The sequence below is a fragment of the Lotus japonicus genome, chromosome 4 (genome assembly GCF_012489685.1).
Source record: "Lotus japonicus ecotype B-129 chromosome 4, LjGifu_v1.2".
In the NCBI taxonomy this organism is placed as follows: Eukaryota; Viridiplantae; Streptophyta; class Magnoliopsida; order Fabales; family Fabaceae; genus Lotus; species Lotus japonicus.
Window position 1 is genome coordinate 78,665,917 of NC_080044.1, and position 26,731 is coordinate 78,692,647.

Sequence of the window (26,731 nt, forward strand, 5' to 3'; positions counted from 1 at the left end):
TAACATATATACACAAACATGTTACAAGATAGATTAGATAAGCACTACACTGAAAAATAGATGAATATCATTTTTTGGTGGAGGAGGGTGAAGAATTGGCCTTGAAGATGTTCTTTAGAATGCCATTCTTCACTTTTGCTCGGGATGGAGGCTGGTTGTGGAATGAACCCGAAGGAGGAGGGAGTTGAACTTTGCCATCACTCATACTTGATGCTGCTCCTCCAATCTTCAAATTAAATCAAATGAAATGCAACTCCTTCCCAACTACAACATGTCATGTTTTATATAGGGTGTTAATTTACCAATTGATTTGATTTACCTTCTGTTCTTTTTTAGTGTGAAAATATGATCTTTCTCATGGATAAGATCAAGAGAGGAATTGAATGAGATGGGTCCGGTCCTCATAAAGAAAACATCAACCTCTCATTATTTAGTGTATGTTTATTTTGGCGTTGAAGTCAATATGCAAACGTCATAATTTCATGTATGTTAATATTGACAGAAAAATTAGAATTTGTCACCTTAAATATTACTTAGAGTAAAGAAACAAGATTTTGACATGTTTAGCATGTTTAGAAGTAGTACTTCTGAAATGTTAAGATGATGAAACTTAACATTAAATTTGTTATGTATTTTTCTAGAATGTGTCATTATCCTGCAATTAAAGTGAATCTTTCTTGTTTTGGCCTTTATATATGCACGCCCGACACTATATACATCATTGTTAATGTGCAGCATGTGCTAACTTTTAAGACAGTCACACTTCATGCTTGAGCTGGCATGTATAGCAACAAAAAAACCTATCAAAATAGTGACCACAAAACAGTGTTGTTGGTCCATGCTGATGCTGATGCTGATGCTGATTGCTGACCAAGAAGGGTGACATAGCCATGACTGACGTATACACTGAATATTTTTTTGGAATATTCCCTTTAGGTTGATATATAGCATGTTAACTTGTTACTGTGTCCTAGTACATTAGAACTGTTGTATTTGTATAGTATAAATATGACAATATAAGGTCCGATAGTAGCAACCTTGATAGTATGTTGGTAAGCTTGCAGATGTTTGTCGGATTGGGAGGCTCGCTTTAGACATGTCCCTTGGGAAACTAATGCTCTTGTCGATTGTCTCGCAGAGATAGATATTTTTTCTCAGGGTGTATTCACTATTCCTAAGGATTCTCCTGATCTTTAAAGATGTTTTAGGGGTGTAGTTTAGTTTGTTTGTTTAATTTTCCGATGTAAAAAAAATAATAATATGAAAACTCCTAATTAAATTCTAGGGGGTGTTCTCCATGATATTTTTTTTGTTGTTGTTGAATGTTGACAAATAGCATCTACTTTTTTTTTTAGTACATTGGGTCAGCTCGTTAGGCCCAAAATATTTTAGGCCCATTGCTGTTGCCAAAAAAATAAAATTGATGATAAGGAAACGGCATCGAACGCCGTCGGATGAGGCAGCAGAACTGGATGAAGATGACAATGAAACACCGCCATTGAAGCCCTTCACTGTTTTCCTGCCACCGCCACTAACCGAATGCCACTATGGCAACGGTGTCGTTTACTCTCCATCTCTGCCGAAATTTCTGCAAAACGCTCTATCCCACTCCCGCTCGTCTGAGCCTCCGTGACGTCACATTCCGGCGAAGCTTCCGCCGCCGAGTCTCCTTCTCCAGTTCCGCTTTCTCCCGACGCTTCTCTGCCATCGCACCAGGTTCCACCTCCCGAGGTATGAGAATGGAATGGAATTGAATTTGTTTTCGGAGACTGGAATGGAATTGTTTACTCGTTTGAGATTTTGCAGCAGAATTGGATTGTGAAATTGGAGCACTGGATGAAAAATATGACGTGATTGTTGTTGGAGGAGGCCACGCTGGGTGTGAAGCTGCTCTTGCCTCCGCTCGTTTGGGTGCTAGAACTCTTCTTCTTACTCTCAATATTGACCGGATTGCATGGCAGGTTTCGTTGACTGACAACTCCATTCATCGTGTTTATGAACTTCACTTGTTGAATTCTTCGATGCTTGATTGAAATGAAGTTAGATGTGTTTGCAATTTCTCATGCTTTATCTTTGATTCGGTTAAGCACAATATGATGTGTGATGCTGACTGTGATGAGTTTGGTGCAGCCTTGTAATCCTGCAGTTGGTGGGCTTGGGAAGTCCCAGCTTGTTCATGAGGTAGATGCGCTTGGTGGTGATATAGGAAAGGTTGCTGATAGGTAATGTCCAACACTCCTTCATTGCATATTCATTTCTAGTTCTAGATTTTGAATTTGGCATTATCTTCTATGTAATTGCTTGATTAGAGTGAAGTGGTTTGGGTCCATTAAGAGAGAAGCGAGCTACTGATTTTGAATTTGGCATTACCTTCTATTTTGGACACGGGAAGGTAATCCTTAAAGAGGGATCTTAATAATTGCAATATGTTTGAAGATGGAGATGAATATATAATAGTTTGGTAACCTGCCATCCAAAACTAACTAGTCAAGTTGTATTGGATTCAAGTACTTGTCTAAAATACAAAATGAATACATATTCGTTCATGTTCTAATAAGTTTGGCGTGCCATCATCCTTGATTGACAGATATTCACATATACTATTTTCCAATAAATGGGACCTTTGCGGCCACCCCTTTTTTTGAAAAGAAAAATTGTTGCCTCTAATTGCACCTAAATTTCAGAATATGCTGAAGTAGATAAATTTTAAATACGAATTGGATATAAACAACGACCTAATAAACAGCCATTAGATCTTCTTGATTGACACTGCAAGGCTCAAATCACGCTTAAATGTAAAGAAGGTTGTTTGTGGATCATTATGCCATTCGATAGTGATCTAGTCAGGCCCAAAAATTCATAAGATTGTCCTCGTTCTAGTGGCTGCTTTGTACAATTTAATAAATGTTATTGCCATTTTATTTTTTGCATTTTTTATTCTCTGAATACTGAATTTTTTATACACCATTTTAGATATTTATTGTTGCATTTAGTAAAACTGCTATCGTCCGGAGATTCTTGAGTTGATTTGTTTATAAAAAACTGCATTTGTGATCTAATCTAGTTTGAAGGTGTTTTGTTGCTCATATACATATTTATGTTTGTGTTTCAGATGTTACTTACAAAAGCGTGTACTCAATGTCTCAAGAGGTCCTGCAGTTCGTGCATTACGTGCTCAGACTGACAAAAGGGAATATGCCTTGTTAATGAAAAGTATAGTAGAAAGGCAAGTTCAAGTCTTGCATGTGATGTGTGCACCTGCTCTTGTTTTTTTTTTTTTTCAATCATGTTTTGTTTTGACTTTATTTTTTGCAGCACTCCGAACCTTTCTATCCGAGAGGCTATGGTCACAGATATTTTACTGGGGAAGAATGATAATGTGGAAGGTGTTTGTACATTTTTCGGAATGAAATTCTATGCTCCATCTGTTGTTCTCACCACAGGAACCTTTATGAGTGGCAAGATTTGGGTTGGTAGAACATCTATGCCCGCAGGAAGAGCTGGCGAGTCTGCTTCACATGGATTGACTGAGAACTTGCAGCGACTTGGTTTTGAAACTGATCGGTTGAAAACTGGAACCCCAGCCCGAGTGGACATTCGCTCTGTAAATTTCTCTGAATTAGAACCTCAGCATGGAGATGAAGAGGTTCTTCCATTTAATCCTATGTGTAGGTTCATTAGATTCAATTTTGGTTCAAATCGAGTTTTTGTTTAATTGTTTGCACTTTGTAAATGGTTTCGTCTGCAGTCTGTGCGTATGTAAATGTCGGTTAGTATGCCTATAATTAAAAAGTATATATTAGGCATGTCAATGGGGCTGGGTAGGGAAATGACATATTGAATGTCATTTAGAAGATTGGGTGTTTGTTATAGTGGGGTCAGTAAACTGAAGTAGTTGGGCAGTTATTCAGTCAGCTGAGAAGTTAATAGAGGTAGAGAACCTCTCAAGTTGTTCTCTCGGTGTACAAGGCTGGTTCCTCTTGTTCCAAAGTGGTTCTAGGGTGAACACCAAAGTTCTGTGAATAAAACTAGAATCTTTTTTATCCATTTTTTATCACCATTGTAAAAGTCTCATTGTCAATTTTCTACTTGTTAGTCTGATAGTAGTAAGATCCCACACCGCAAAAAGGCAGAAGTTCTCCATTTGGAGAATCATGTGCACAAGCCATCAGTTGGGCTAAGTTCCAAGATGTTTCTCGAGTTTATTTTCTGATTGTGTTGATTGATAATACCATTTAGCATGAGTAACTATGCAATAATTTTAGTTCCAATAGTCCCAACAAATTATGGCACAATAGATAAAATATATTTTGGCTTTCCTCCAGTCCTGTATGATAATGCCCAACTGCTTGTAGTCTGTAATGGAAAGTGTTGACCTTGTAACACAAAGATAGTGTTTCCTCATTGTATTTTCATAATTGGCAGGTTACCTGGTTTAGTTTTGATCCTGATGTCCATATTGAAAGAGAGCAGATGTGCTGCTACTTAACCCGGACTACAAGTATTACTCACCAGATAATAAGAGAGAACTTACATGAAACTCCCACTTATGGAGGATGGGTTGAAGCCAAAGGACCTAGATACTGCCCTTCCATAGAAGATAAGGTGTGGTTCAACAATATTTTCTTGCCTTTTTTTGAGAATAAAAGTAAGCATGTTTTTTTTTTTATATTAGTTTAGTATTTACAGAATTAAGATTAGTTACTGAGTCATTCCATACGCAGCCTGAAGCAGAATGTGTAGTCCTAAACATCAGATGAACAATATTGGAATTTTTGTATTATTTTCTGATGTTATATATTGTCAATTTTAGATTGTAAGATTCCAAGATAAAGAGTCTCATCAAGTATTTCTTGAACCGGAGGGTCGGGATGTTCCGGAGCTCTATGTGCAGGTAAGTTGTATATTCTTTTTTCTTTTCTGTAATGCGAGTGAAACTTTTCAATATTTTTTGGGTGGAGGGGGTGGGTGATATATACTAATATGGTGAAGATTCATAAAGTAAATCAGCAAACTGATACAGTTCTTGAAAAATGATAATCAGTCACTAAAGTGATTGTAACAAATATACGCTAGTGATGCAGTTCTCGAACTTTAAAAACATCACTGCATCTGTAGTATAAGCAAGAACCAAATTGTCATGGTTTTTTTCATTTCCTTGCTATTTTCCTGTTGGGGAAAAGTGGGGTTTCATGGCTTATACCTTTTAATCTTGAAAGGATGTCTTACCTCTAGCTCTATACTCTTCTTTTCTTCTTTAATGATTATTTTAGTAGTCAGCTTACCATAGAATCCCAACCACAAAAAAATGGCAATGTGCATGATTGAACCTTTCTATCTTATAGGGGTTCTCAACTGGTTTGCCAGAGAGACTACAGCTACCTTTGCTAAGAACTTTGCCTGGACTTGAGAACTGTTCAATGTTGAGGCCTGCATATGCCGTGGAGTATGACTATTTACCTGCTCATCAATGTAATAGGTCTCTTATGACAAAGAAAATACAAGGATTGTTCTTCTCTGGTCAGATAAATGGAACTACAGGCTATGAAGAAGCTGCAGCGCAGGTATTCCTTTTAAGTTCGTTTGTGCTTATAAATATAATATTGTATGTGTTACTAGTTGTATCACAGAGATTAGTAAAACTCTTATTGGATGTTTTGGGCTTTTGGCTTCCTGCTATTCTAGCAAGCTTTATTCTCACAATTTAGTATTTTTCTTCCTTCAGGGCATTGTTTCTGGTATCAATGCTGCTAGACATGCAGATGGTAAACCACTCATTATTCTTGAGAGGGAGAGCAGTTATATTGGAACATTACTTGATGATCTAGCTACCAAGGACCTACGAGAGCCTTACCGCATGTTAACAAGGTATGCTATTGCTAACCAAGACTACATTTCTATTGATAGATGCATATATGCTGCTTCATCCATTCCATTTATTATTTCTTGACAATTGCAACTTAAAATGTTTGTCTTCTCTTAGCCGCTCAGAGCATCGGTTACTCTTGAGATCTGATAATGCTGATAGCCGTCTCACTCCTTTGGGTCGTGAAATTGGATTGATAGATGATAGACGCTGGAAACTGTACCAGGAGAAGCAGGCCCGGATTTCTGAGGAAAAGAAGCGGTTAAAAAGTGTCAGGATTTCAGGTGTGTTTGTCTGCTATGCATATGTGGTAACTCGTAACTCTTTCTTGGGAGCTGTTAGTTTAAAAGGGACTAGAAGTTTATTCTTTGGGAAAATCAAGCTGTTGCTTCGAGTCAAAGGCAATTGTTGGACTTGCTTTTGTTGTCAAATCCAATTGTTTTAACCTGTGTTGTAAAATTTGAACTCATCAAATCTTCCGAATCTTCTGTGCATTTTATGTAGTCTGGCAGACAATCCACTCTAGTTTTAAGTAGAAAGTTTACTTATTTGTGATTGCTAAAATCCATTCTCTTAGCAAAATGTTTGTCTTTTTCCCTTTTAATCTAGTTGGATTAAAAGCTTATTGTTTGATTTCTTATTGATCAACCCTACTCTCCTTACTTTTCTCGTCAGGAGGGGATTTGGCTGCTGAAGTTACTGATCTGTCTGGTCAGCCAGTGAAAGTCTCTTCAACATTGGAAAGTCTTCTTAAGAAACCACACATACAATATAGAACTCTTGATAACCATGGTTTTGGCAACAAAAACTTGACAAGAATGGAGAAAGAATGTGTTGAGGTCGACATTAAGTACGAAGGTTTCATCTTGCGTCAGCAAAGCCATCTTCAACAGGTAATCCGTTAAACATGTCAACGAGAAACGTCAATGTTGCTTTGCTCCGTGTCCATATCACTATCCCAAATCATTTCAATTATTGCACATTTTAGAATTTTAGAGCTCTTTTTATTGTTGAGTCTCATTGCTTGATTACCTGTAGATTGTTGCTCAACATCATCGACCACTTCCTGAAGACTTGGATTACCATGCAATGATAAATTTGTCTCTTGAAGCACGTGAAAAACTTTCCAAGGTTTGTAAGGCATCTATCAAAATAGATACTTTGGTAATTACAAGTAGGGAATGGGATGGTATGAACTAAAACACATCCTTGGATAGTTGCATCCAGACTCCAGAGGTTTACCGTATAAATTTAGTAACAACGAAAATAGAAGTATTGAGATATGATGGGAATAAATTGTTTATGGCAAATAACCCTTCAATGTATAAGCAACTTTATACTGTAACCTATTTTGTACGACTTAACCACAATAACTTCTTTCAATGATTTCAGGTCAGGCCTCAAACCATTGGTCAGGCAACCAGAGTAGGTGGGGTGAGCCCTGCTGATATCACAGCTCTACTCATTGTGCTTGAAGCCAATCGTAGGAAAGCTCATGAACAGAGGAGGTACAAAATATTGAACGCCATTCGAGCTGATGATACCCAAGATGAGGTGTCTGAAGTTTCTTTGACTGAAACAGTTAGCTCTGGATAAGTTTTCATGCTATTTGATGCCTGAACATTCCATCGATTTTGATATTTAGCTGTGCCATATTATTTATCTATGATGTAATTGTACATGAATAGATTTACGGAGAATGGAGATAAAGGAAAAGAAACTAACTGTGTTGGTTTTCCCCCTTTATTTTATGATTAATTGATTATCCAATTGATAAAAAAAATAAACAAATTGAACGAACTGGGTCGTTTTAGGGTGGACTTTTGTGCACTACCCCTCCCTTACGCTCCCTCCCTCTCCTTACCTTATTAATGAATTATAAAAGAAACTACACAGTTAATAGATTTGTTTGTTCTGAATTTTGCATGACAGAAGGTTCGAATCTAGCTATATTTAGAGGTGCATTTCTACTATAATATTTCACCGTAGATACACACTGAATTGCTCGAGCCTTGAGGCCTGGAGCTATTATGTTACAAAATTGAAAATCTTTGGGTGATGTTAATTTAAGAAATTCTAATTCTCTGTGCATAATTCGAGCATATGCAAAATCATGTTTTGAAGCTAGTGTTACATGTGTTTATAAGACGAGTTGGGACGAGTTGTGCTTGTCTTTCACACGACCCTAAATATTGATCGGATCAGTTTTGTAAACTCAAACTCATCCTTAGACATGAAAATAATGAAAATAATATGAGGAGGTGCAAATTAAATGGACTTGGGCTAGGACGGTTTAATGGACCGGATAAAATCATACTTAAGTTCCTTCTATCTCATTTCTTTATTTAAGTGTGGACTCGAATTGAGGTGTCAATCTATTGCTTATTTTCTATATAATTGAAGTAACGAGTATAAGTATTCACTGAATCATGGGTGAAATTGGTGGGTACTTTTTCATACGTAAATTAGTAGCACATGTATGAAACCAAATCTAACCTCTACTTAGATAACCACAAACGGAACCCGTTTCCCTCTCTCTTTCTCTGTCTTGGTGGTTGCATTTGTTCTAAGATTAGCCACCTTTTAGGTTAACAAACTTTTGAACACGTCCTCCATTTGAGAAACTCCCATTTTCATGATCATCAGCAACAACAACATCAGAAGAATCAAAACCAAGGGATACCAAACAAAAACAAAAAATCCACCTTCAAGAGAATAACCTCCTCTCACACAATGCAAGGCCATGCATATTCCTCCCCCAATCACTAACAGATCCAAGGTAGTTAAACTTGAGATTCTAGAAGGGGTCAGATCCTAAATGTAGGATCGTAACACGACTTGACTCGTAAGATCCTACAAATTCATATACATATATGAATAGAAATTTATATATGTACATATGAAATAGCATAGAAACCCCTCAACATTGCTTAAAATGGATGGTGATAATATTTGATCATCATTGTTCTGCAGCTTCACCAATGCCTGTGTCTGATCCTAACTCTGGGCGCAAGTTCATATGGCTTGTCACGTGCCTTTTGTTCACCTCTTTATTGGTAGGGGGAGGGTGCCTTGTGGCATACATGGTCCTTCCTGAGACAGAAACCACATCATGGATACCTGTAGTTGGGGTCACATTGGTTGGTCTACCATGGGCGTTTTGGTTCCTCACCTGCTTTTACAGAGTCTTCACAAGGTGTTTTGGATGCAGAGTTGACAATGCTAATGATGGTGGTGGTGGTGGTCGGGCAGGAATCTGGGATGCTCCAAATGACGGATCTCAAGGGAATAATACAGATGTGGAGAGTGCATCTCGAGGAAGAGGTGGACAGTTAAATAGGGCATCTTCTGTTGCTTCACATGAGAGTGAAATGGCCCTCGCAAAATCTATGGCGTCGTAATGTGATTGATTATATACATGTTTGGAATCCTTCTATAATTGATTCTCGTTCTGAAAGTATAATCAACTTGGGAGAAGCTTTGTGATATAACTTCTGTATTTCAAAACTGATTCTTTCTGAGAAAAGAGAAGCTGATCCAAACAGACTCTATTACAAGGGAAGGCAATTGCCCATTTTTTTCACATTTTGTTAATGTTCTGATAATCTGATGATCCTTTGGGTTTCCCTGTTTGATACATATTGATGATGGCCCTGACCAGCATCTGACCCTCACCATGCATATGCACCTAATGAGTATCCAGGCCTTTTTTGTATATATGAGAGATAAATATTGTCCTAAACAAATTCAATGACAGAATATGCATACATGCATGCATTGTTTTTCAACAAAAGCCATCTTTATAATGAACTTTTAGGGGGTCTTGGATACGGATTTGTGTAAAGAAATGGGAGTTTGATGATTCAACTCTCGTTTAGAATTTTGTAGTTCTTTTTTATTCCATATTTGAGATATGTAGTTATTCATTAATATCCCATGTAGCACAAATTTGAGATTGTTTATTTTCTCTTCTTCCATGAATTGTTGGCTACTTGCTAGTTATTCAATATTGACTTCGTGTGCTTTTGGATCAATGTTTCAATGCGAGCAACAAAAATGAACTACAGTTCATTAACAACTTTTTGTCCGGTACTCATGTGGGAATCATGTGAGAACAAGTATTGGATATCCGTCGGTTTCAGTTCAAACAGACATAATAGTCACCTTGAGTCAAAAAGTGAACGAAACTTTTTATGGATTGAAATGAATGTGTATTCATGTTAATTCAATTATTATCCGAACTCGCACTTAGTGTGTCGCAATACATTGAATGACACAAGTAATGTTTGCATTTATGTTACCACAACGTAATGCTAACAAAAGCTTGAAGCTTCTTCACGTTTGCATAATGAGAATGTGTAATCACGAGTTTCAATGTGCTTTTAGATAACACTACCTGGTTTGCTTCTCGTAATACAAGTTAAAACCCTAACCATCGCTTACCTTCAGAATATAAGAAAGAATGGTACCATAAGGATGATTACCATTGCTAGAAAGAAGTAGATGTCGTTACAGAATCACTCTCAATCACACCACCTTTAAGCTCAAGATCCCAAACAATCTTCAAAGTTGACAAAATAGTAAAATACATCAAAGCTCCGCCGCACTGAACATATGCATATCTCAACTCCCTGTAGAAACCAACCAGACACCTCCCCGAGTTCTTCCTACACGCGACCTGATCGGGAAAACTCAAACTAATTTAATATACATTTAGAAACATTTTCACGTTTTCAGAATAAGTAATTTTGTAAGAAGCTATTAGAACTAGCTTTTATGACCAAAAGAAGTGATTTTAGAAGAACAAAATATGTTGTTGTTGAAACCTATCTTGGAAGTTGCATCTATTGAAAAGGATTTGAAAAGGCACCATACCCTAATGTCAGAGAATTCAAATATGGCACACAAAGCGGGAAGGTGAGTAGTCAGTCCTCTATAGTAAAGAGTGTTGTTCCATTTCATTCATTTCCGAAAGCAACAATGGCGACCAACCCCAGGAGCACAGCGAAGAAACCAGTCAGCCTCAACGACAGCCACTATCGCTTCCTCCAAGACCTCTCCGCTCCGCCCAAACGCTCCTCCTCCTCCGTCACCACCACCGGTATTCTCCTTTTCCGTTTCCATCCCTCTCTCTCTCATCGCTTTCTATTTCTCATCAATCTACTTTTTCACAGATGAAGACGAAGACGATCAACCTACCCAACGCCGAAACAACCAACCACCACCAGATGATACTTTTCCTCAATTTTCTGCAATCACCGACTTCGATTCTCCAATCGGTACATATTCCATTCTATTTACCCTCTCTCTCGCTCTCTGTGTGTTCGTTCTATGAACTTGATCTGGGTTGTGTTATTCGATTATTAGGTCAAAACTCGCCGGAGAATCCCGAACCGAGCAAGGAAGAAGAAGCAACACCTCCACCTGAGGAAAATTTTCAGTGTTCGGCTATTTCTGCCCCTAGTAAGTGTTCTCTTCTCTCTCTCTCTCTGTGTATGATCCATGAACTTGATCTGAGTTGAGTTGTGTTATTCGATTATTAGGTCAAAACTCACCGGAAAAACACGAACCGAGCAAGGAAGAAGAAGCTCCACCTCCACCTCCACCTGAGGAAGATTTCCAGTTTTCGGCTATTTCTTCCCTTAGTAAGTGTTATCTTCTCTGTGTCATTTGAATCGTTTTCGTGACAATAAGGCTAATTGTTATTGTCTATTTATAGAGGACGAGAAGAAGACGAAGGTGAAGGTGCAAGGTCGACGCCGTCTTTGCAAGGTTGCGTATACCGATGATGCGAGTGAGAACGTGGTGGTTGATGAGCATAGGTTTGATGACATTGTTGATCTTGATACGCCTGTTCCGGCGCCGAAAAGTGTGGTCCGGATTGAGGAGAGTGGGGGTAGGAGTGAGATTAGGGATATTTTGAATGAGCTGAGCTCTAGGTTTGAGTTGTTATCTATGGAGAGGAAGCCGGAGAGGAAGGTGGTTGAGGGTTTTGTTGGAGGTGAACTGAGCTCCAAGTTTGAGTTGTTATCTGAGGAGAGGAAGCCGGTTGAGGGTTTAGTTGGAGGTAAACTGAGCTCCAAGTTTGAGTTGTTATCTGAGGAGAGGAAGCCGGAAAGGAAGCCTGTTGAGGGTTTAGTTGGAGGTGAATTGAGCTCCAAGTTTGAGCTGTTATCTGAGGAGAGGAAGCCGGTGCAGAAGCCTGTTGAGGGTTTAGTTGGAAAGAAAGAAGCTTTCGAAGATGAGGGTTTGGAGTTTGGGAGTGCGGGGTCTTCATTTTCTCAACAGCAGGATAATGAGCTTGATGGTGGTAGCGGCCGTGGTGGGGGTGGTTTGGAGGATGATTCAGATGATTCTGTTCAAGAGTTGGATCATTTTGAGGCTGTAGATGATGGTTCTATAACTTTGATTGGCCCAATATCTACATATAAGTTGCCGGGTAAAATTGGGAAGATGTTGTATCCGCATCAGCGGGATGGGTTGAATTGGCTATGGTCTTTGCATTGTCTGGGTAAAGGTGGAATATTGGGAGATGACATGGGTTTGGGGAAAACAATGCAGGTAAGGAAATTAATAGCACAACTAACCTTTTAAGTTATGTTTTTGAATAGCTGGTACATGACTTAGCAATGCGGGGTTCTTCTTGCAGATTTGTGGCTTTCTAGCTGGACTGTTTCATTCCCGTTTAATTAGAAGGGTGTTGGTTGTGGCCCCCAAAACCCTACTGCCTCATTGGATCAAAGAATTATCAGTTGTTGGTCTCGCTGAGAAGACAAGAGAGTACGACTGCCTGAGTTTATTCATTTGAATAGTTTATTTTATATGAAGACCTGAGAACTAATCTGCTTTAAGAACAACAATCACTCATTATTTATGCTTTTCTGCAGATATTTTGGAACTTCCATGAAACTCAGAGAATATGAACTTCAGTACATACTTCAGGTACTATATCATTCTTGCTTTTCTTATTTATATAAACTGAGAAATACCTTGAAGTTGAGTTGCTTGTTGCTCATCTGTTATAGAAGACAGGATAAATAAATATTTTACTTTTTGTCCGTCAACTTAAAACTGAGCTTAAGATTTGGAAGGAAACCTATTTTGTGCAGCATGGTTTATTTCAGAGAACATTCATTGAAAGTTGTTCCATTGTTGGACATTTGATTTATTGCTGAAGAACTGGTTGTATATCTAATCTCAACTATATTTTTCATTTCTCCCTCTAGGACAAAGGTGTTCTTCTCACAACATATGATATTGTCCGTAACAATTCTAAGTCATTACGGGGACATAGTCATTTTGATGATGATGAAAGTGATGACCCTACCTGGGACTACATGATACTTGATGAGGTATGGGCTTGTTCTATGTGTAACCTACCTAATGTTGATCTGTCTACTTACAGTACATTTACCTTGTATTTCTCAAATCATCTAGGAAACAGATTACTTTAGAAAAGTTGGAAGTGAATACAGTTGGTTGAATACCACTTGGAAAAAAATATGCATGTGGCGGAAGTTTAATTGATTACTTCTTTAAGAACTTTAGAGACCGTCTATGTCATATAATGAGACAGAGCGCATCTTGCCAATTGAAGGAAACAGAGACCTATGATTTTCGCTTGCACCTTTTACCTAATTGTCTTTATCTCTTTGACTCTTACTTTACAACTTATGTTTTATTCGTAAATAATTAATACAGTTTTATTTAATTTCAGACTCGGGTAAAGCTTTCCATTGTTGGAAAGTAGCGAATTTGACGTTTGATCAGAGATGTGTATGTTAAATTGTTTGTGATAGAAAGTACAAACGTATGTGTTAGTTGTCAGTTATAAATATAATACTACCTGTGTTGTGTATAAAAACTAGACATACTGATAACTACATGTCACCATCACGATAATGGATCCATTGACACAAGGTGTGAACTTTGGCTTGCACCCGCTTCTCTGTCATCCTTTAGGCAATATTGCAATAAGCTCAAATACAAGTTTCTTGCTGTATATTTGCTGAGTGAGAACAGTTTTGGGCCTGCTCAAGATTATCTGAACATGTTGCTCATATCAATTTGCTGAAATTTAAATTATATGATATTGAATATAAACACTTACAACTGGTGGTAAAATTTTTTTTGTAAAAATGTTCTTCACCAGGGGCACCTTATTAAGAATCCAAGCACACAGAGAGCTAAAAGTTTGCTCGAGATACCCAGTGCTCATCGCATTATCATTAGTGGCACACCATTGCAAAATAATCTTAAGGTATATTGATATACGCTCGTTTTATAATCTTTATTTAGTGTTTTTATAACATGACTAATCTGGTTTGTGTAATCTTGATTGAAATTTTGATTATGCTACATTGCTGCCATGTTGAATAGTTTTGTATCTTATAACTTTCTAACAGGAGTTGTGGGCATTGTTCAATTTCTGCTGCCCTGAGTTGCTTGGTGACAACAAATGGTATTAATAATTTTCATGCTCCATTCTAAATTTAGCTAAGGTTCTTATAATCTCAGAATTATAATCTCACAGGTTTAAAGAAAAATTTGAATCACCAATACTTCGTGGAAATGATAAGAATGCAACTGACAGAGAGAAGCGTGTTGGTTCACATGTGGCAAAGGTAATGATTCTTTGTGCTCCAAAATCTAATTTATGTGACTTGGCCTAATTAATTTTAATGGCAAAGACATTGCTCCAGATTGTCTTTGATTAGATATACTTTCTAGTTTCTACTCTTCCAATTGACTATTCTTCTTTTTGTTATTGTTTTGATGTCAAAGATTTATTTGTTTTGTGCTCTTTTATTTACTATCCTTAAATTCAGAGCTGTTAATCAGAATTACAAATATTTAACATTTCAGATGTTTTTGACTTGCTGATATTAACCTGCACCTACATGAAGCTCTGTACAATGATATTTTTAAATAAATTGTCTGGTGGATTTGTGAATACTTGGTTTTAAGTTTTCTTTCTTTCTGGTGATCCATTTATTGTGCTCTAAAATTGCAAGAAAGTATAACTGTAATACAAATAGATCATTTTAATATGCAGCGTTTTCTCATATCCTGATCATCAATTAATAAGAAATTTTGCTTCAACTTAAGCATTGTCTCTGCTCCTTTCTCAATAGGAGTTAAGAGATCGTATTCAGCCTTACTTCTTGAGACGTCTAAAGAGTGAGGTTTTCAATCAAGATGACAAGAACAAAACTGCAGAACTTTCTCAAAAACAAGAAATCATTGTGTGGCTTCGATTGACCAGTACTCAGGTTTGAAATGGAATTCTATGTTGTTTTTCATTTAATCATTTGAGATTACACTAAGTTATTTAGATAACTCTGTATGATTTTTTTTTTCATGTAGCGGCATCTTTATGAAGCATTTTTGAAGAGTGAGATTGTTGTCTCAGCATTTGATGGCTCACCACTTGCTGCCATTACGGTAATTTTGTTTGTTATTTATGCTATTCTCTTTCACTCTTGGCTGCATGCTTGTACTTTAGATTCAACATTAATTGCTATCTTGCTACGGGTATTATTTCCAACAAATCTAATGAAATTATTTAATTGGATCAGATTTTGAAGAAAATATGTGATCATGCACTTCTAATGACTAAGCGGGCAGCTGAGGATGTGCTTGAAGGGATGGACTCAGAGCTAAAGCCCGAAGAGGCTAATGTTGCAGAAAAATTGGCGATGCACATAGCAGATGTTGCAGAAACAGATGAGTTTAAAGATGTGCATGATGCCTCGTGCAAAATTTCCTTCATTATGTCATTATTGGTATGTGCTGATTTATTGCAAATTTCATTCTAATATATTACTTGTTTGCTTAATATTGTTATGTGTGCTCTCCGCTGTAGGATAATTTGATCCCTGAAGGGCATAATGTGCTCATCTTTTCTCAGACTCGCAAGATGCTTAATCTTATTCAGGTTAGTTCAGAAGTTATGTCCATTATCTGTTGCTTGTTTGCTGGTGCATTATTGTAGCTGGAAATACATTGGTAGTAGTTCCATAAACTTCTGTTTTAACACTTGTTTGGTCATTTGATGTTGAAAGTTTCCCTCTTAGTTCCTTGTATCATCATTTTATTGTTGCGAGTTTTTGGATTAGAGTTGACTTCAGGGTTTCTACTGGCTGATTATAGGAAAACCTAGCAGCCAGAAGTTATGACTTTTTACGAATTGATGGCACAACAAAAGCCAGTGACAGAATAAAGATTGTTAATGTAAGTGTTTTGCTTGGTTATATTAATAACCTTTCTGTAACCACTTAGGTCTTCTTTTGTCTTATGCCGACTGTTTTGTTTGATCTCAGGATTTCCAAGATGGTATTGGAGCTCCTATATTTCTCTTGACAACTCAGGTTGGTGGTTTAGGACTGACACTTACAAGAGCAGATCGGGTGATTGTGGTTGATCCTGCTTGGAACCCAAGGTACACCTTGAAGTGTTTCTTCCCCTTGAACCTACTTAGGTTTTTTGTTTCTGTTCTGTCCATGTTGCGCTCAGCAAAATTTGTTACGAATGCTTTTGTTTTCAAAATTTTGCCATTCATAGTACATGCAACTTCATTTAAGTTCCTGTCATGAATATTTTACCATACATACAGTTTCTTTGTTTCTGTTCTCTCCGTGTTGACTTCAGCTTTAAATTTGTTCTTAATGCTTTTGAACCATTGTGTATCTGGCCCTGTATTAAGTTTGCTAGCGTTAATCGTGCAGATCTTTTGTGTTTCTTTCTTTTAATTTGCATTCAGAGACCTATCTTGAGGTATTGGATTATATTCCGGGCAAAAGAGTAATACTTTCTATTTTTAACAGTACGGACAATCAAAGTGTTGACCGTGCTTATCGTATTGGTCAAAAGAAAGATGTTATTGTCTATAGACTGATGACATGCGGAACCGTTGAAGAAAAGATATACAGGAAGCAGGTATTTTTCTCTGTTCCATTGTTTTCACTGAGTATTACTATAATGGGGATAGAAATTAGAAGTGTCTAACATAGTTTTTTGATTGAACTATATGGACAAATAATATTATGTTTAGGCATTAATTGACTCTTTTGGCACTCAATTGCAATATGTAGGTATATAAAGGAGGATTGTTCAAAACTGCTACTGAACAAAAAGAACAAACTCGGTATTTTACCCAGCAGGTATAAGTTTGTTGTAAAGTTTTTTTTTTCCTGTCTAGAGATACTTACACTGTCTTCGAAACATTGTGATTTTCATATGAATGTTTATCCGTTCATCGTTCAGGATCTTAAGGACCTTTTCAGCCTCCCAAAAGAAGGATTTGATGTATCTGTTACCCAGCGGCAATTAAATGAGAAGCATGATCGTCTTAAAGTGTAATTAGTCTATTACTTTGAACTAACTGTTTTGGTGTAATTTATCTTTTTGACTGCAATTGATGCTTTAGCTTTTCTTATTAACAGTGATGTTACCTCAGCTGGAGCTTTACATTATCTACTTCAATTTGATCAATCTGTTTAACTTTCACATTGCACGCTGCATATCTATCTCACAATTGACTTGTCTTTGAAATGTTATGAATATGATAAAGCAAATCCTAATTGTGCTCAATCAGCTATTATTATCTTCAAAGAGTATTTGTATTTTTGTAGGGATGATGCTTTCAAAGCCCATATAGAGTTCCTGAAAAGTCTCGGCATAGCTGGTGTTAGTCACCACAGTTTGCTGTTTTCCAAGACAGAACCAGTTCAAGCTGCTCCAGAGGAGGATGAAGTAACAAGGTAATGCATGATGGAAATGGTTAATACCAAATAACTATTAATAGTTAGTTGTAGTTGATGTGATTTTTGTTCCCCTTTTATTATTTTTGTTTTTTGCCAAATGTATTGCTGACATCTTTCAATGGCATTTAATGTCACTTCCTGAAAGCTGAAGTACAGAATTTAAAATTAAGGAAAGCTCCATACAGTTTGTTACTTGGAATATGCTTACTAGTTACTAGTTTATAAATATGCTTTTAGTGTTGGATTTTTATTCCCGGGTTTTGCTAATTACTTTATCAAACCTAAAGCTGAAGTAATACAATGGTTGCAGGAATCATAGGCCTCCCTATATTGGATCTTCAAAGCCATCTTCGCATGATCTTGTTGTTGATGGGTAATGATTTTCTCATCATAACAATTTTTAGAAGCTAAGGCATGCTTTTGGTTTTGATTTGGTTTTTTTCCTTTTTGTTGTGAAGCAGAGCTGAGTTTGCGTTTAATCCAAAGGATGTTAACTTAAGCAAAAAAGGTTCTTCTCCAAGCAGTGCTGGTAAATTGTCGGAGTCAGAAATCAAGGATCAAATTAAAAGGCTCTCTCTCACACTTTCAAATACGGTATGCTTTTCTCCTTTTCAATGGATTGCCGAAATGTTAAGACAAGTGATGGTAGCAGACAGAGAGAGAATACTATATATTATCATTGTCTTTGTCATAGTAATAGAATAATAGTGTTTTGCATTCCTAATGCTGTAATTGAAATATGATGACTGATTTTTGTATCCCGTTTAAACCTGCGCACAGGCAATGGTTTCTAAATTACCTGACAAGGGGGAGAAACTGCATAAACGGATGGCGGAGCTGAATGTAATGCTCACTAAACTGAAGATGGAACAAAGAGAAATAATTGATTTGGATGATTTTACTAGTGACTTTCAGAGAGTGTTGAATGTATAGCTTATTTATATGTAACTGGATGTTAATAGACCTATTTCCTCGGGTCTTCTTTTTGTAGAAAATTATTGTAAGAACAATCAGGAAACTGTAAGTTAATTGAACTCTCTTGAACTTTTACCTCCAAAGTTCAAGATTGTCAATTAAGGTGAACATTTTTTCAAGGAATCAATACAGTGAAGCGTATTTTGCAAAATGCCTACAATACATGAAGTAGATTTATGTAGTTTTCGTCTTCTAATTTTTTGTGGATCGAAGAAGAGTGAAATGTTTGAAAAAAAGTAAAGTCAACCAATGTTCAGAAAGAAAAGGGAAAATGGCGAGAAGATTGAAAAACTTACTAAATTGAAAGAATGATGAAGAAGTGACTTGTGTTTTCTGAAGCAAAGATTAACAACAAATTCCAAAAAGGAACACTCAGCAAAGATGACAAGAATTGGAGAAGGTGAAATGAATCCTGATTTAAATGCCATGAATTGGGGGCAAAAGCCATGATTTCCGTCATCTTGGGAAAGTTGGGGAGTTGGGTTTGACACCCCACCTATGGGGCTTGGCACCCCACTTTATCAAATACGGAATTTAAAATTCCGTATTCTCCCTATTGAATACGGAACTTAAAATTCCGTACTGTATTTAAGCATGCGTGTCACATTTTCAACCACTCATTATATACTAAAACAGATGGGCACCAAACTCAATTCCCGGAAAGTTGCCTTGAGTCAAGTCCTGACAAGTTAAAAAAGTCACACACTTACTCATTTCAATAGTTAATCTGTTAAAACACACATTTTCCCATTTTGAGAGACTTCGAACACGAATTGTCAATATTTAAAATAAAACCTAAGACAATTTTATGAACTCAACCAAATAACCAATACTCTCCGGTACGGATGCCTATACTTAAGATCCGAAGTTGCATATCTTGAGCAGCGGATTGATCCATAAAACATCGCTCAAGAGCAATCCAAACACCCCGAGAAAGTGGAGAGGTCACGAACATCCGCAAAGATTTCCGTCCGTGAAAGGTGGCCATGAAATATAATTTAATAAAACACAATGAAAAGCTATAAAATAAAATATACCAATAAGTAATTAATATATTTTTAAACAATATAATTTTTTTAAGTAATTAAAATACACAAATAATATTGTAAACAGTCCATAACCCAAAATATGAGAATCTTTTTTCAATCGGTTTTATAGCTCACTCAATGTAAAACCCTAGATTTGTGAATTTTCCCCAATTCAATTCTATCGTGAGAGTGCTTCGAAGCTCTCTTCTCTTGTTCTTCTCCGTCATCTTGAGCTCTATCTGCTGCTGCTGGATGATGAACGAGCAGGGACCAAGGAGCACGGAGGAGGAGAACCCTTCGCTCTCTCCCATCGTTCTCCCTGACGAGTTGATTGTAGCGATTCTGGTGAGACTACCGGTGAGTTCTCTTCTCCGTTTCAAATGCGTCTCCAAATTGTGGCTCTCTCTAATTTCAGATACCCAATTTGCGAAATCCCATTTTGACCTAGCTGCTTCACCCACCCACCGTCTCCTCCTCAATTGCACTCATCAACTCCAATTCCAATCCTTAGACATTGATTCATCACCACCCAACAATGAATCTGCACTGCTCCAATACCTCCGTCAAGAGTTTCATGGTTATGGTATAGAATACCATATAGATTTTCACCCCAAACTTCACGTCCTGGGTTCTTGCAGAGGGTTTCTACTCTTACTTTCACCCAATCAAAATGATTTCATTGTGTCTAATCCATCAACGGGTGTGCAAACACTAATTCCATCATCTACTAGTTTTAGATATTCTAGGCATTCTCAGTATGGTATTGGGTATGATGAATCAACTGATGACTACTTGTTAGTTTCTATAAATTCGTTTACAATTGACCTGTTTTCTTTGAAAACCAATTTACCCTGCTCGCTGCCACTGGATCATGAATATCAGTTGTATGATTATTATTTTGCTAGTCCAATCGATTTGTTCTTACATGGGTCTCTTCATTGGTTGGTTACGTCGAGTCTTACGAAGCTTAGTGTAGTTCTTGCTTTTGATCTGGTAGGGAAGAGTTTATCAGAGATTGCTCTGTCGCCTGATTTAGCTCTGAAGAGAAAGCCATATCATTTCATAGAGATGACAGGATGTCTTGGTCTGTGTCCTGGTCTATGCTACTCTGGTAATCTTGGCATCATTGAAATATGGATAATGAAAGAGTATAAACTGCAATCATCTTGGACTAAGATTGTTTTCTCTACTCATGACATCCTTAGCACACCCCGCTTTTTTCCAATATGTTTCACTAAATGTGGTCACGTTTTTGGATCAGATGAGGCTGGAAGATTCTTCAGAGTCAACGATAAAGGAAAGCTGCTTGCAGTTTGGCCGTTGGACTGGAAGAGCAATTATCGTCTATTACATAGTCGTATGTATACACCAAGTTTACTGTCACTCCCTAGTTAATTTGTAACAGACATCAAGTATCAATTCACTGATTCTCCTGAGGCTCTGTTGGTAATAGCCACCCCAATGAATTTCCTCATTCAGCATATCCAGCAGGCGATGATAATCTGGACCTATTGTAATGTTTGACCTAATGTCTGCTCTTTTTGTCTTAGATAATGACATTTTAGATGTTAAATATTAAAACTTTTCAATTGTATGTAAGGTGTTTGATGTGCAGTTGAAGGAGAAATCAGTGATGGTTGTTAGCATGTACCTCTATATTCAATTTTACTTTTAGACAATGCTAATTGGTCCCGAGAAAAAACAAGTTTGAGTTGCACTGGGTTGACTTGACCTTGACGCCGCCACTAATCTTCACTACTTTCCCACGAATCTTTTCTTTAACCATTATTACTTTACTTGTGATTTTTTTTTTTCAATGAATAAAATTTAGGGTTAGAGGCTCGTGTTGAAAGTGTTGCGCCCAAAGAGCTCTAACAAGACTTACATTTACCTCACCCGAACTCGAATCTGCAATGCTCCAACCCTAGTGATTACTGATTACTTGTGATTTCTTACATCACCGATTCCCTTCCAACTCTTAAAAAATAGTTCTTTTTTCCACAACAAACAAATGACATTCATTTGCAATATCTCAGACGACCCAAGTCACTTCTGGTAGGTACGTCTCTTTGTTACTCACTCACAATCTCTGTGGAATTTTCAATTAACACTTGAAAGTTTCAATTTTTACCATCAAATTTCAGTTAGATTCAATTGGGGTTCGTTATGTCGTCGTTACCTGATTCCTGCGATTCAAGCTTGCTTCTTTTTCTGCCAGATGATGTATTTGCCATGGTGTCACGGTTCCTCAAGCCCAGAGACATTTGCAATCTCAGTCTCTGCTGCAAGAGTCTCTGCGATCTTTCAGCTTCTGAAAAAGTGTGGCTCACTCAATGTGACATCTTGAACATGCAAAGACATTGTTGAGTGGAGAGAGGGTGTGTCATCTTACAAGGCACTTTGCCGTTTTCTTCTGAGTGTTCAACCATTGCTTGGAACATGGGTGTATCAGAATCCTGAACTTGGTAACCTTGTCTATGTCATGCCAGGTTATGTGTCTGTTTTTTGGATGCAGGGTGGTTCCTCAGGAGATTGGTTCATTGGGGATTCATGATGGTCCTATCCTCTGGTCTGCTGTGTTTGAAGTTATTGGTGATTTTGATGGTTCAGCTGTTTTTGTCCTCCATGGAAGAGAAGAGGGTGTACATTATGTTTGTCTAAGGTCAGTGAAGTACATAGATAAATCTTGCAATGTTTTGTTGCTTGAGGTTGAGCCCTTGAAGGGTAGTAGCTTAGTATGCCAATCGGGTCTGGAGTTCTTAAAGAAGGTTTTTAGGTCATACATTGAGCTTTCTAGGCCACAAGGGGCGGTTGGAAATGATGATGGAATACAGGTTCCCTTCAGTAAGTTGACTTTTACAGATAGAGGAATGTTGCTTGATATTACAACTATCCAAGTTCGACAAGAGGTTCCTAACATGGCAATGGGACCATTGTTTACTAGGTCAAGGGATGATTATGATAATTTTCAGAAGGATTTGGTGCTCTCGAGGGATAGAAGAGTGGCCCTAATTCAAATGTACAGGCTCGGGGGTATTCAGATTGACAATAAATGTACAGGAGAGGGTATTGCAAATGGTTATGGGTTCAACTACCCTGGATCACAACCCGGTTCCCTCTTTGTATTTCAAAATGGTATCCTTGCCTTCGTTTGGGTAGATTCAAGTGTTGTTTTGACCTTGCAAAGACTTGACTTGCAAGAACTTTTGAAGAAAGGAGAAAGGATACCCTCTCTGCCCCCCATCAACAATTTTTCATATTTGACCAAGTCTTACTCAAATGTGTTTACAGTCTCTCCTAGCACTTAGTTTTCATCGAGGTTTGCCTTAACCCTGAAGTACCAACTTGTTTTATATTTCAAAAATTTCAGATCAATCTATGCATATCCTCCTTGCTTCATTATATTTTTTGTGTTACAAAGATATTATTTGTGTTAGATATAGGTTAATAGATATCATGCCTGTTTCTTATTATTACTCCCAACCATTTTTCTTGAAGTTACATTTATGCTGATGTATAGACTTTTGACAAGTTAATAACCAATTCCAATTAGGTGGGTTTTTGGACTTTTTGGCATAATTTTGTAGATCTAGAGGACTAACAGAAAGTTGCTGCATTGTGTCTCTCTAGTGAGTTTCACTCTCCTAGTTGGTGACTTAATAAAACTAGTTGCATAGACCAATTTCATTTGAATGATTATTTGGATCTTCCAAGAAAAACAGTTTATTCATGAATCTAAGAAAACCAGTTAGAAAGGCTGTCTCCACTCAGTACAAGAAATCTAATCTTTCTTTTTCCGTAGTTAGTGTTCAGTAAAAAAGTGAAAATTGTTAATCTCATATAATCTTCTAGAAGGAAATTATCCTGTACAGAAAAAATTGCTCACTTTCTTTTGCTCTTCACCTCACTTCTCTATAGGCATATAGAAAATGTCCTGCCTGTGAAAAATGGCCACATTTTAAGTGGATCACGTTATATGCTATTGTAGACATGATCAATGCTAGCAACACACTCTTTTATGATTAATGTATTTTTTTAATAAGCCAAAACACTTGCCCTGTAATTTGATCGCTTTTTAAGGTGTGTTGAAGTTTATAAAAATGGACCAACCATAGAAAGTTTGTTAAAGAGTGTGTTGCTGGCATTTCTGAATTACACTGACATTTGCCCGTTATTACTTAATATATGTCAACCACCTTTGTGAACTGGGGAAATTAACATTTAGTAGAACAGAGATCAGCTGAGTCCTGAATACAATTAGGGGTGGAAAATGCTTCTATGCGGTACAAGTACAACAATCATTGGAATCAGATTTTGTAGTTCTCCAATATATACAATGCTTTATTATATCTAGCAAGCCCTGCCACCAGTGGATTATTTTTTCAATTACTGTTATAGTGTTATGAAATATATTGTAACATCATTCAGATATAGCCACTTCATATGCTACTTTTCTTTATAACCTTTCCCGCATTGTCTGTGAAATAAATGATGGTAAAGGATTTAAATGTAATTGAAATCTATCGAAGATTGATATTAATTGCTCGTTTTTTTTTAAATTCTCTTCTAAAAGTTTGAATGTTGACAGGTAAAGACAACACCAGTATATTAGTGGGTTTGGAGCTTCATGGTTTTGACATAATAGCAGTGTAAGTTGTTATTCAGTTGTAAAATTCAGGTAGCCATAAAAGGTTGGATTAGTTTGATCAATTTTCAGTAATTTTTATAATAATGGCTTATTTTGATAGTAAATGAGTTTAATTTAGTAACACGTTTGATTAATTTCCTGCTTTTGCAGGCTTCCCAGCGCCAAGAAGTTGGCATCCCGACGCTTAGGTGTTGGGAAGGCGCAAGCTTAAGCGTCCCCGCGCTCAGGAGATATAGATCATTAGATCATTTCAATTTTTTGGAAAAAATCTTTTAGGCACAGAAGGAGGGCAGATGGAGTTTATCAGAGGTTTTGGGAGCAAAGGAGGCTAGAGAGCTGGAGCTGAATCTCAGAAGTGGAAGCACCAACTCCTGATGTCTTCTACTTTTTTATACTTTGGTTTTACTTGTTTCTCATACTTTGTGACTGGCTAAGTTTTTCATTGTTAGAGGGTGATTTTACTACTTGAAATACTTGTTCCAAACACTTTAATAATTTAATATGCTGCATTTTAGCTTTGTTATTGTGCCCTCTCTAGTTTTAATGAATCTTTGTCTATTGGATGATGATTTAGCATGTTTGTTATTGGAAATTAGAGTTTTCTTGTGTGAGTTGAGAACAGTGTATATTATGTTTTTGTCAGTGTATATTATGTTTTTGTCAGGGCCGTGTATAGACATCTGGGGGCCTAAAAAATCATTTAGGGGCTTAAAGATACTTAATATATCATATAAATTTTCGATTTTATTATATTAATCTTCTAGCTTTCTGAGCTGCAAAATCATTTATAATAGTTTTAAAATCAACAATTCTAACATTTCGTGTTCTATAGATATATTAAGGCTTAAATAATCTTTTGGTCCTTGAAATTGTAAATGGAATCAAGTCTGGTTCCAGTAAAATTTTTGCATCAAATTGAGTCCCTAAAATTATTTTTTTAATCAAATTAAGTCCTTTTACTCAATTTTGACCGGTCAACAGTCCAGTGGCAAACTTAGTTAGTTAAGGACGACCACGTGGATTTTTTCACATCGATTTTAGTCCCTTAAAAAATATTTTAATCAATTTTAGTCTTTGTTTTTCCACCTTCATTTTCTTCCTCTTCCACCTTCTTTCTCTTCCTCCATAACTCAAATCTCATTTATTAAAATGGAAGAATAAGGTGAATATGATGAAGTGATGAACACATAGTCTTTTTAGGATTTTGAACTAGTAAGTTACCCGTGCTGTTGCACGGGTCGCGGTCCGGACCGCGATCAATTTAACTAAACAATTCATATTTAAAATTATTTAAATATAAAGATAAATTGCTTTTTTGAATAAAGCAATTACAATATATGTTTTAAAAATTATGCTGGAATTTTTAAAAAATTATTACTTTTGTTAGCATAGATATTTTCCCGTTGATTAATTAATTATTTATTTAAACATTAAAAAAATAATTTAATAGTTACGAATATAATTAAAATTATAATGAAATTGTTTATAGAATCATTGACAAATAATTATATATTAAAATTTAATGTAAATTAATATTGTATAATTGAAGATATAATTAATCTCTATATAATATAAAAATTTACTATGTAAGGTTTTTTCAAATTATAGGTTTTATTAGCATAGATATTTTTCCCCATAGATTAATGAAATTGTTTATTTTTTTGAAACTGAAATTTTTTGTTTAAACATTGAAAAATAATTTATTAGTTAACCATAATAATTTAAATGATAGTGAAATTAGTTATTTAAGATTTGAAAATTTATTTTTTAATAAAAGTTAATGTAAATTAGCTCCTAATTAGAAATGAAGATATAACTAATCACTATATAATATGAAAATTCACTATGTAAGAAATATCTAAAAAATATAATTTTTCTTAGCATAGATATATACCCCGTTGATTAATGAAATTAATTATTTAAACATTGAAAATTAATTAATTTAAATAATTTATTAGTTAACCAACATAATTTAAATTATAATGAAATTATATATATATACATTTTTCAACATTAATTTTATAATAAAATTTAAGTAGTTTAAATCTTTATGAATGAAGATATATCAATCTCGATATAATATAAAAATTTACCATGTAAGGATTTTGAAAATTATAATTTTTGTTAGCATAGATATTTTTCCCCTTGACTAATGAAATCGTTTATTACTTTATTTCAACATTTAAAAGTAATTTGTTTAAATAATATTTAGTTAACCAAAATATTTTAAATGATACTGAATTTTTTTTTTTCAAAAAAATGACAATGAAATCATTTTTAAAATTACGTGGCTTGTTGGCAAAAGACGTGGGGTTAGAGTTTGAGGGAAATGATATTGATGCTATTCGGGGTTTGGAAAAGTTGTATGAGGATCATTTCGAGACTTGATTTTCGTTTGTTTCTCTCGGGCTTTGTTTTTTGCTTTTGTTCGGGTTGGGATTTTTTCAGC

At 36.2% G+C, this 26,731-nt stretch overlaps 5 protein-coding genes across 8 annotated transcripts; all 5 read left to right on the forward strand.

Moving 5' to 3' along the window:
* Window positions 1-1,437: 1,437 nt before the first annotated feature.
* On the forward strand, window positions 1,438-7,612 carry LOC130714082 (uncharacterized). 3 transcript variants are annotated; one of them, XM_057563948.1, is made up of 13 exons: window positions 1,438-1,731; window positions 1,807-1,961; window positions 2,131-2,222; window positions 3,113-3,226; window positions 3,316-3,646; window positions 4,426-4,605; window positions 4,814-4,894; window positions 5,346-5,564; window positions 5,726-5,868; window positions 5,984-6,150; window positions 6,542-6,759; window positions 6,905-6,997; window positions 7,259-7,612. In XM_057563948.1, the coding sequence occupies exons 1-13, from the start codon at window positions 1,548-1,550 to the stop codon at window positions 7,460-7,462; spliced, it is 2,181 nt and encodes a 726-aa protein (XP_057419931.1). In that variant the 5' UTR covers window positions 1,438-1,547; the 3' UTR covers window positions 7,463-7,612. The 3 variants fall into 3 exon arrangements, with proteins under 3 accessions (XP_057419931.1, XP_057419932.1, XP_057419933.1); XM_057563949.1 differs by having other exon boundaries at window positions 1,810-1,961; XM_057563950.1 differs by lacking the exon at window positions 1,438-1,731 and having other exon boundaries at window positions 1,821-1,957.
* An 840-nt stretch (window positions 7,613-8,452) lies between these two features.
* Window positions 8,453-9,852, forward strand: LOC130713901 (uncharacterized). The gene has a single exon (XM_057563728.1). It carries the CDS (start codon window positions 8,806-8,808, stop codon window positions 9,265-9,267), a length of 462 nt encoding a protein of 153 aa, XP_057419711.1. The 5' UTR covers window positions 8,453-8,805; the 3' UTR covers window positions 9,268-9,852.
* An 839-nt stretch (window positions 9,853-10,691) lies between these two features.
* LOC130713773 (protein CHROMATIN REMODELING 24) lies at window positions 10,692-18,757 on the forward strand. 2 transcript variants are annotated; one of them, XM_057563571.1, is made up of 24 exons: window positions 10,692-10,967; window positions 11,041-11,145; window positions 11,234-11,329; window positions 11,410-11,511; window positions 11,586-12,427; window positions 12,516-12,646; window positions 12,754-12,808; window positions 13,093-13,218; window positions 14,019-14,126; window positions 14,272-14,327; window positions 14,400-14,490; window positions 15,001-15,138; window positions 15,233-15,310; window positions 15,445-15,651; window positions 15,732-15,803; window positions 16,019-16,099; window positions 16,189-16,307; window positions 16,693-16,804; window positions 16,960-17,028; window positions 17,132-17,223; window positions 17,500-17,628; window positions 17,942-18,004; window positions 18,090-18,225; window positions 18,412-18,757. In XM_057563571.1, exons 1-24 carry the CDS (start codon window positions 10,847-10,849, stop codon window positions 18,562-18,564), a joined length of 3,282 nt encoding a protein of 1,093 aa, XP_057419554.1. In that variant the 5' UTR covers window positions 10,692-10,846; the 3' UTR covers window positions 18,565-18,757. The 2 variants fall into 2 exon arrangements, with proteins under 2 accessions (XP_057419554.1, XP_057419556.1); XM_057563573.1 differs by having other exon boundaries at window positions 10,693-10,967; window positions 18,093-18,225.
* Window positions 18,758-19,886: 1,129 nt separating this feature from the next.
* Window positions 19,887-21,280, forward strand: LOC130710615 (F-box/kelch-repeat protein At3g06240-like). The gene has a single exon (XM_057559945.1). The coding sequence runs from the start codon at window positions 19,887-19,889 to the stop codon at window positions 21,027-21,029; it is 1,143 nt and encodes a 380-aa protein (XP_057415928.1). The 3' UTR covers window positions 21,030-21,280.
* A 149-nt stretch (window positions 21,281-21,429) lies between these two features.
* On the forward strand, window positions 21,430-24,845 carry LOC130710614 (F-box protein At5g39450-like). The gene is given in 6 exon segments (XM_057559944.1): window positions 21,430-21,693; window positions 21,779-21,985; window positions 21,987-22,137; window positions 22,139-22,953; window positions 24,223-24,283; window positions 24,433-24,845. Coding segments are annotated over 3 exon segments (1,140 nt in total). The 5' UTR covers window positions 21,430-21,693; window positions 21,779-21,800; the 3' UTR covers window positions 22,943-22,953; window positions 24,223-24,283; window positions 24,433-24,845.
* The last annotated feature ends 1,886 nt before the right edge of the window (window positions 24,846-26,731 follow it).

What these genes read in the sequence shown, in the direction of transcription:
- LOC130714082 (XM_057563948.1), top strand. Translation starts at nt 1,548, where the DNA reads ATGGCAACGGTGTCGTTTACTCTCCATCTCTGCCGAAATTTCTGCAAA. An exon ending in ATAGGAAAGGTTGCTGATAG is followed by an intron (nt 2,223 to 3,112) that starts GTAATGTCCAAC and finishes TTTGTGTTTCAG; the next exon opens with ATGTTACTTACAAAAGCGTG. An exon ending in CTCAGCATGGAGATGAAGAG is followed by an intron (nt 3,647 to 4,425) that starts GTTCTTCCATTT and finishes CATAATTGGCAG; the next exon opens with GTTACCTGGTTTAGTTTTGA.
- LOC130713901 (XM_057563728.1), top strand. Translation starts at nt 8,806, where the DNA reads ATGGTGATAATATTTGATCATCATTGTTCTGCAGCTTCACCAATGCCT.
- LOC130713773 (XM_057563571.1), top strand. Translation starts at nt 10,847, where the DNA reads ATGGCGACCAACCCCAGGAGCACAGCGAAGAAACCAGTCAGCCTCAAC. An exon ending in GATCCTGCTTGGAACCCAAG is followed by an intron (nt 16,308 to 16,692) that starts GTACACCTTGAA and finishes TATTTTTAACAG; the next exon opens with TACGGACAATCAAAGTGTTG. An exon ending in GAGGAGGATGAAGTAACAAG is followed by an intron (nt 17,629 to 17,941) that starts GTAATGCATGAT and finishes CAATGGTTGCAG; the next exon opens with GAATCATAGGCCTCCCTATA.
- LOC130710615 (XM_057559945.1), top strand. Translation starts at nt 19,887, where the DNA reads ATGATGAACGAGCAGGGACCAAGGAGCACGGAGGAGGAGAACCCTTCG.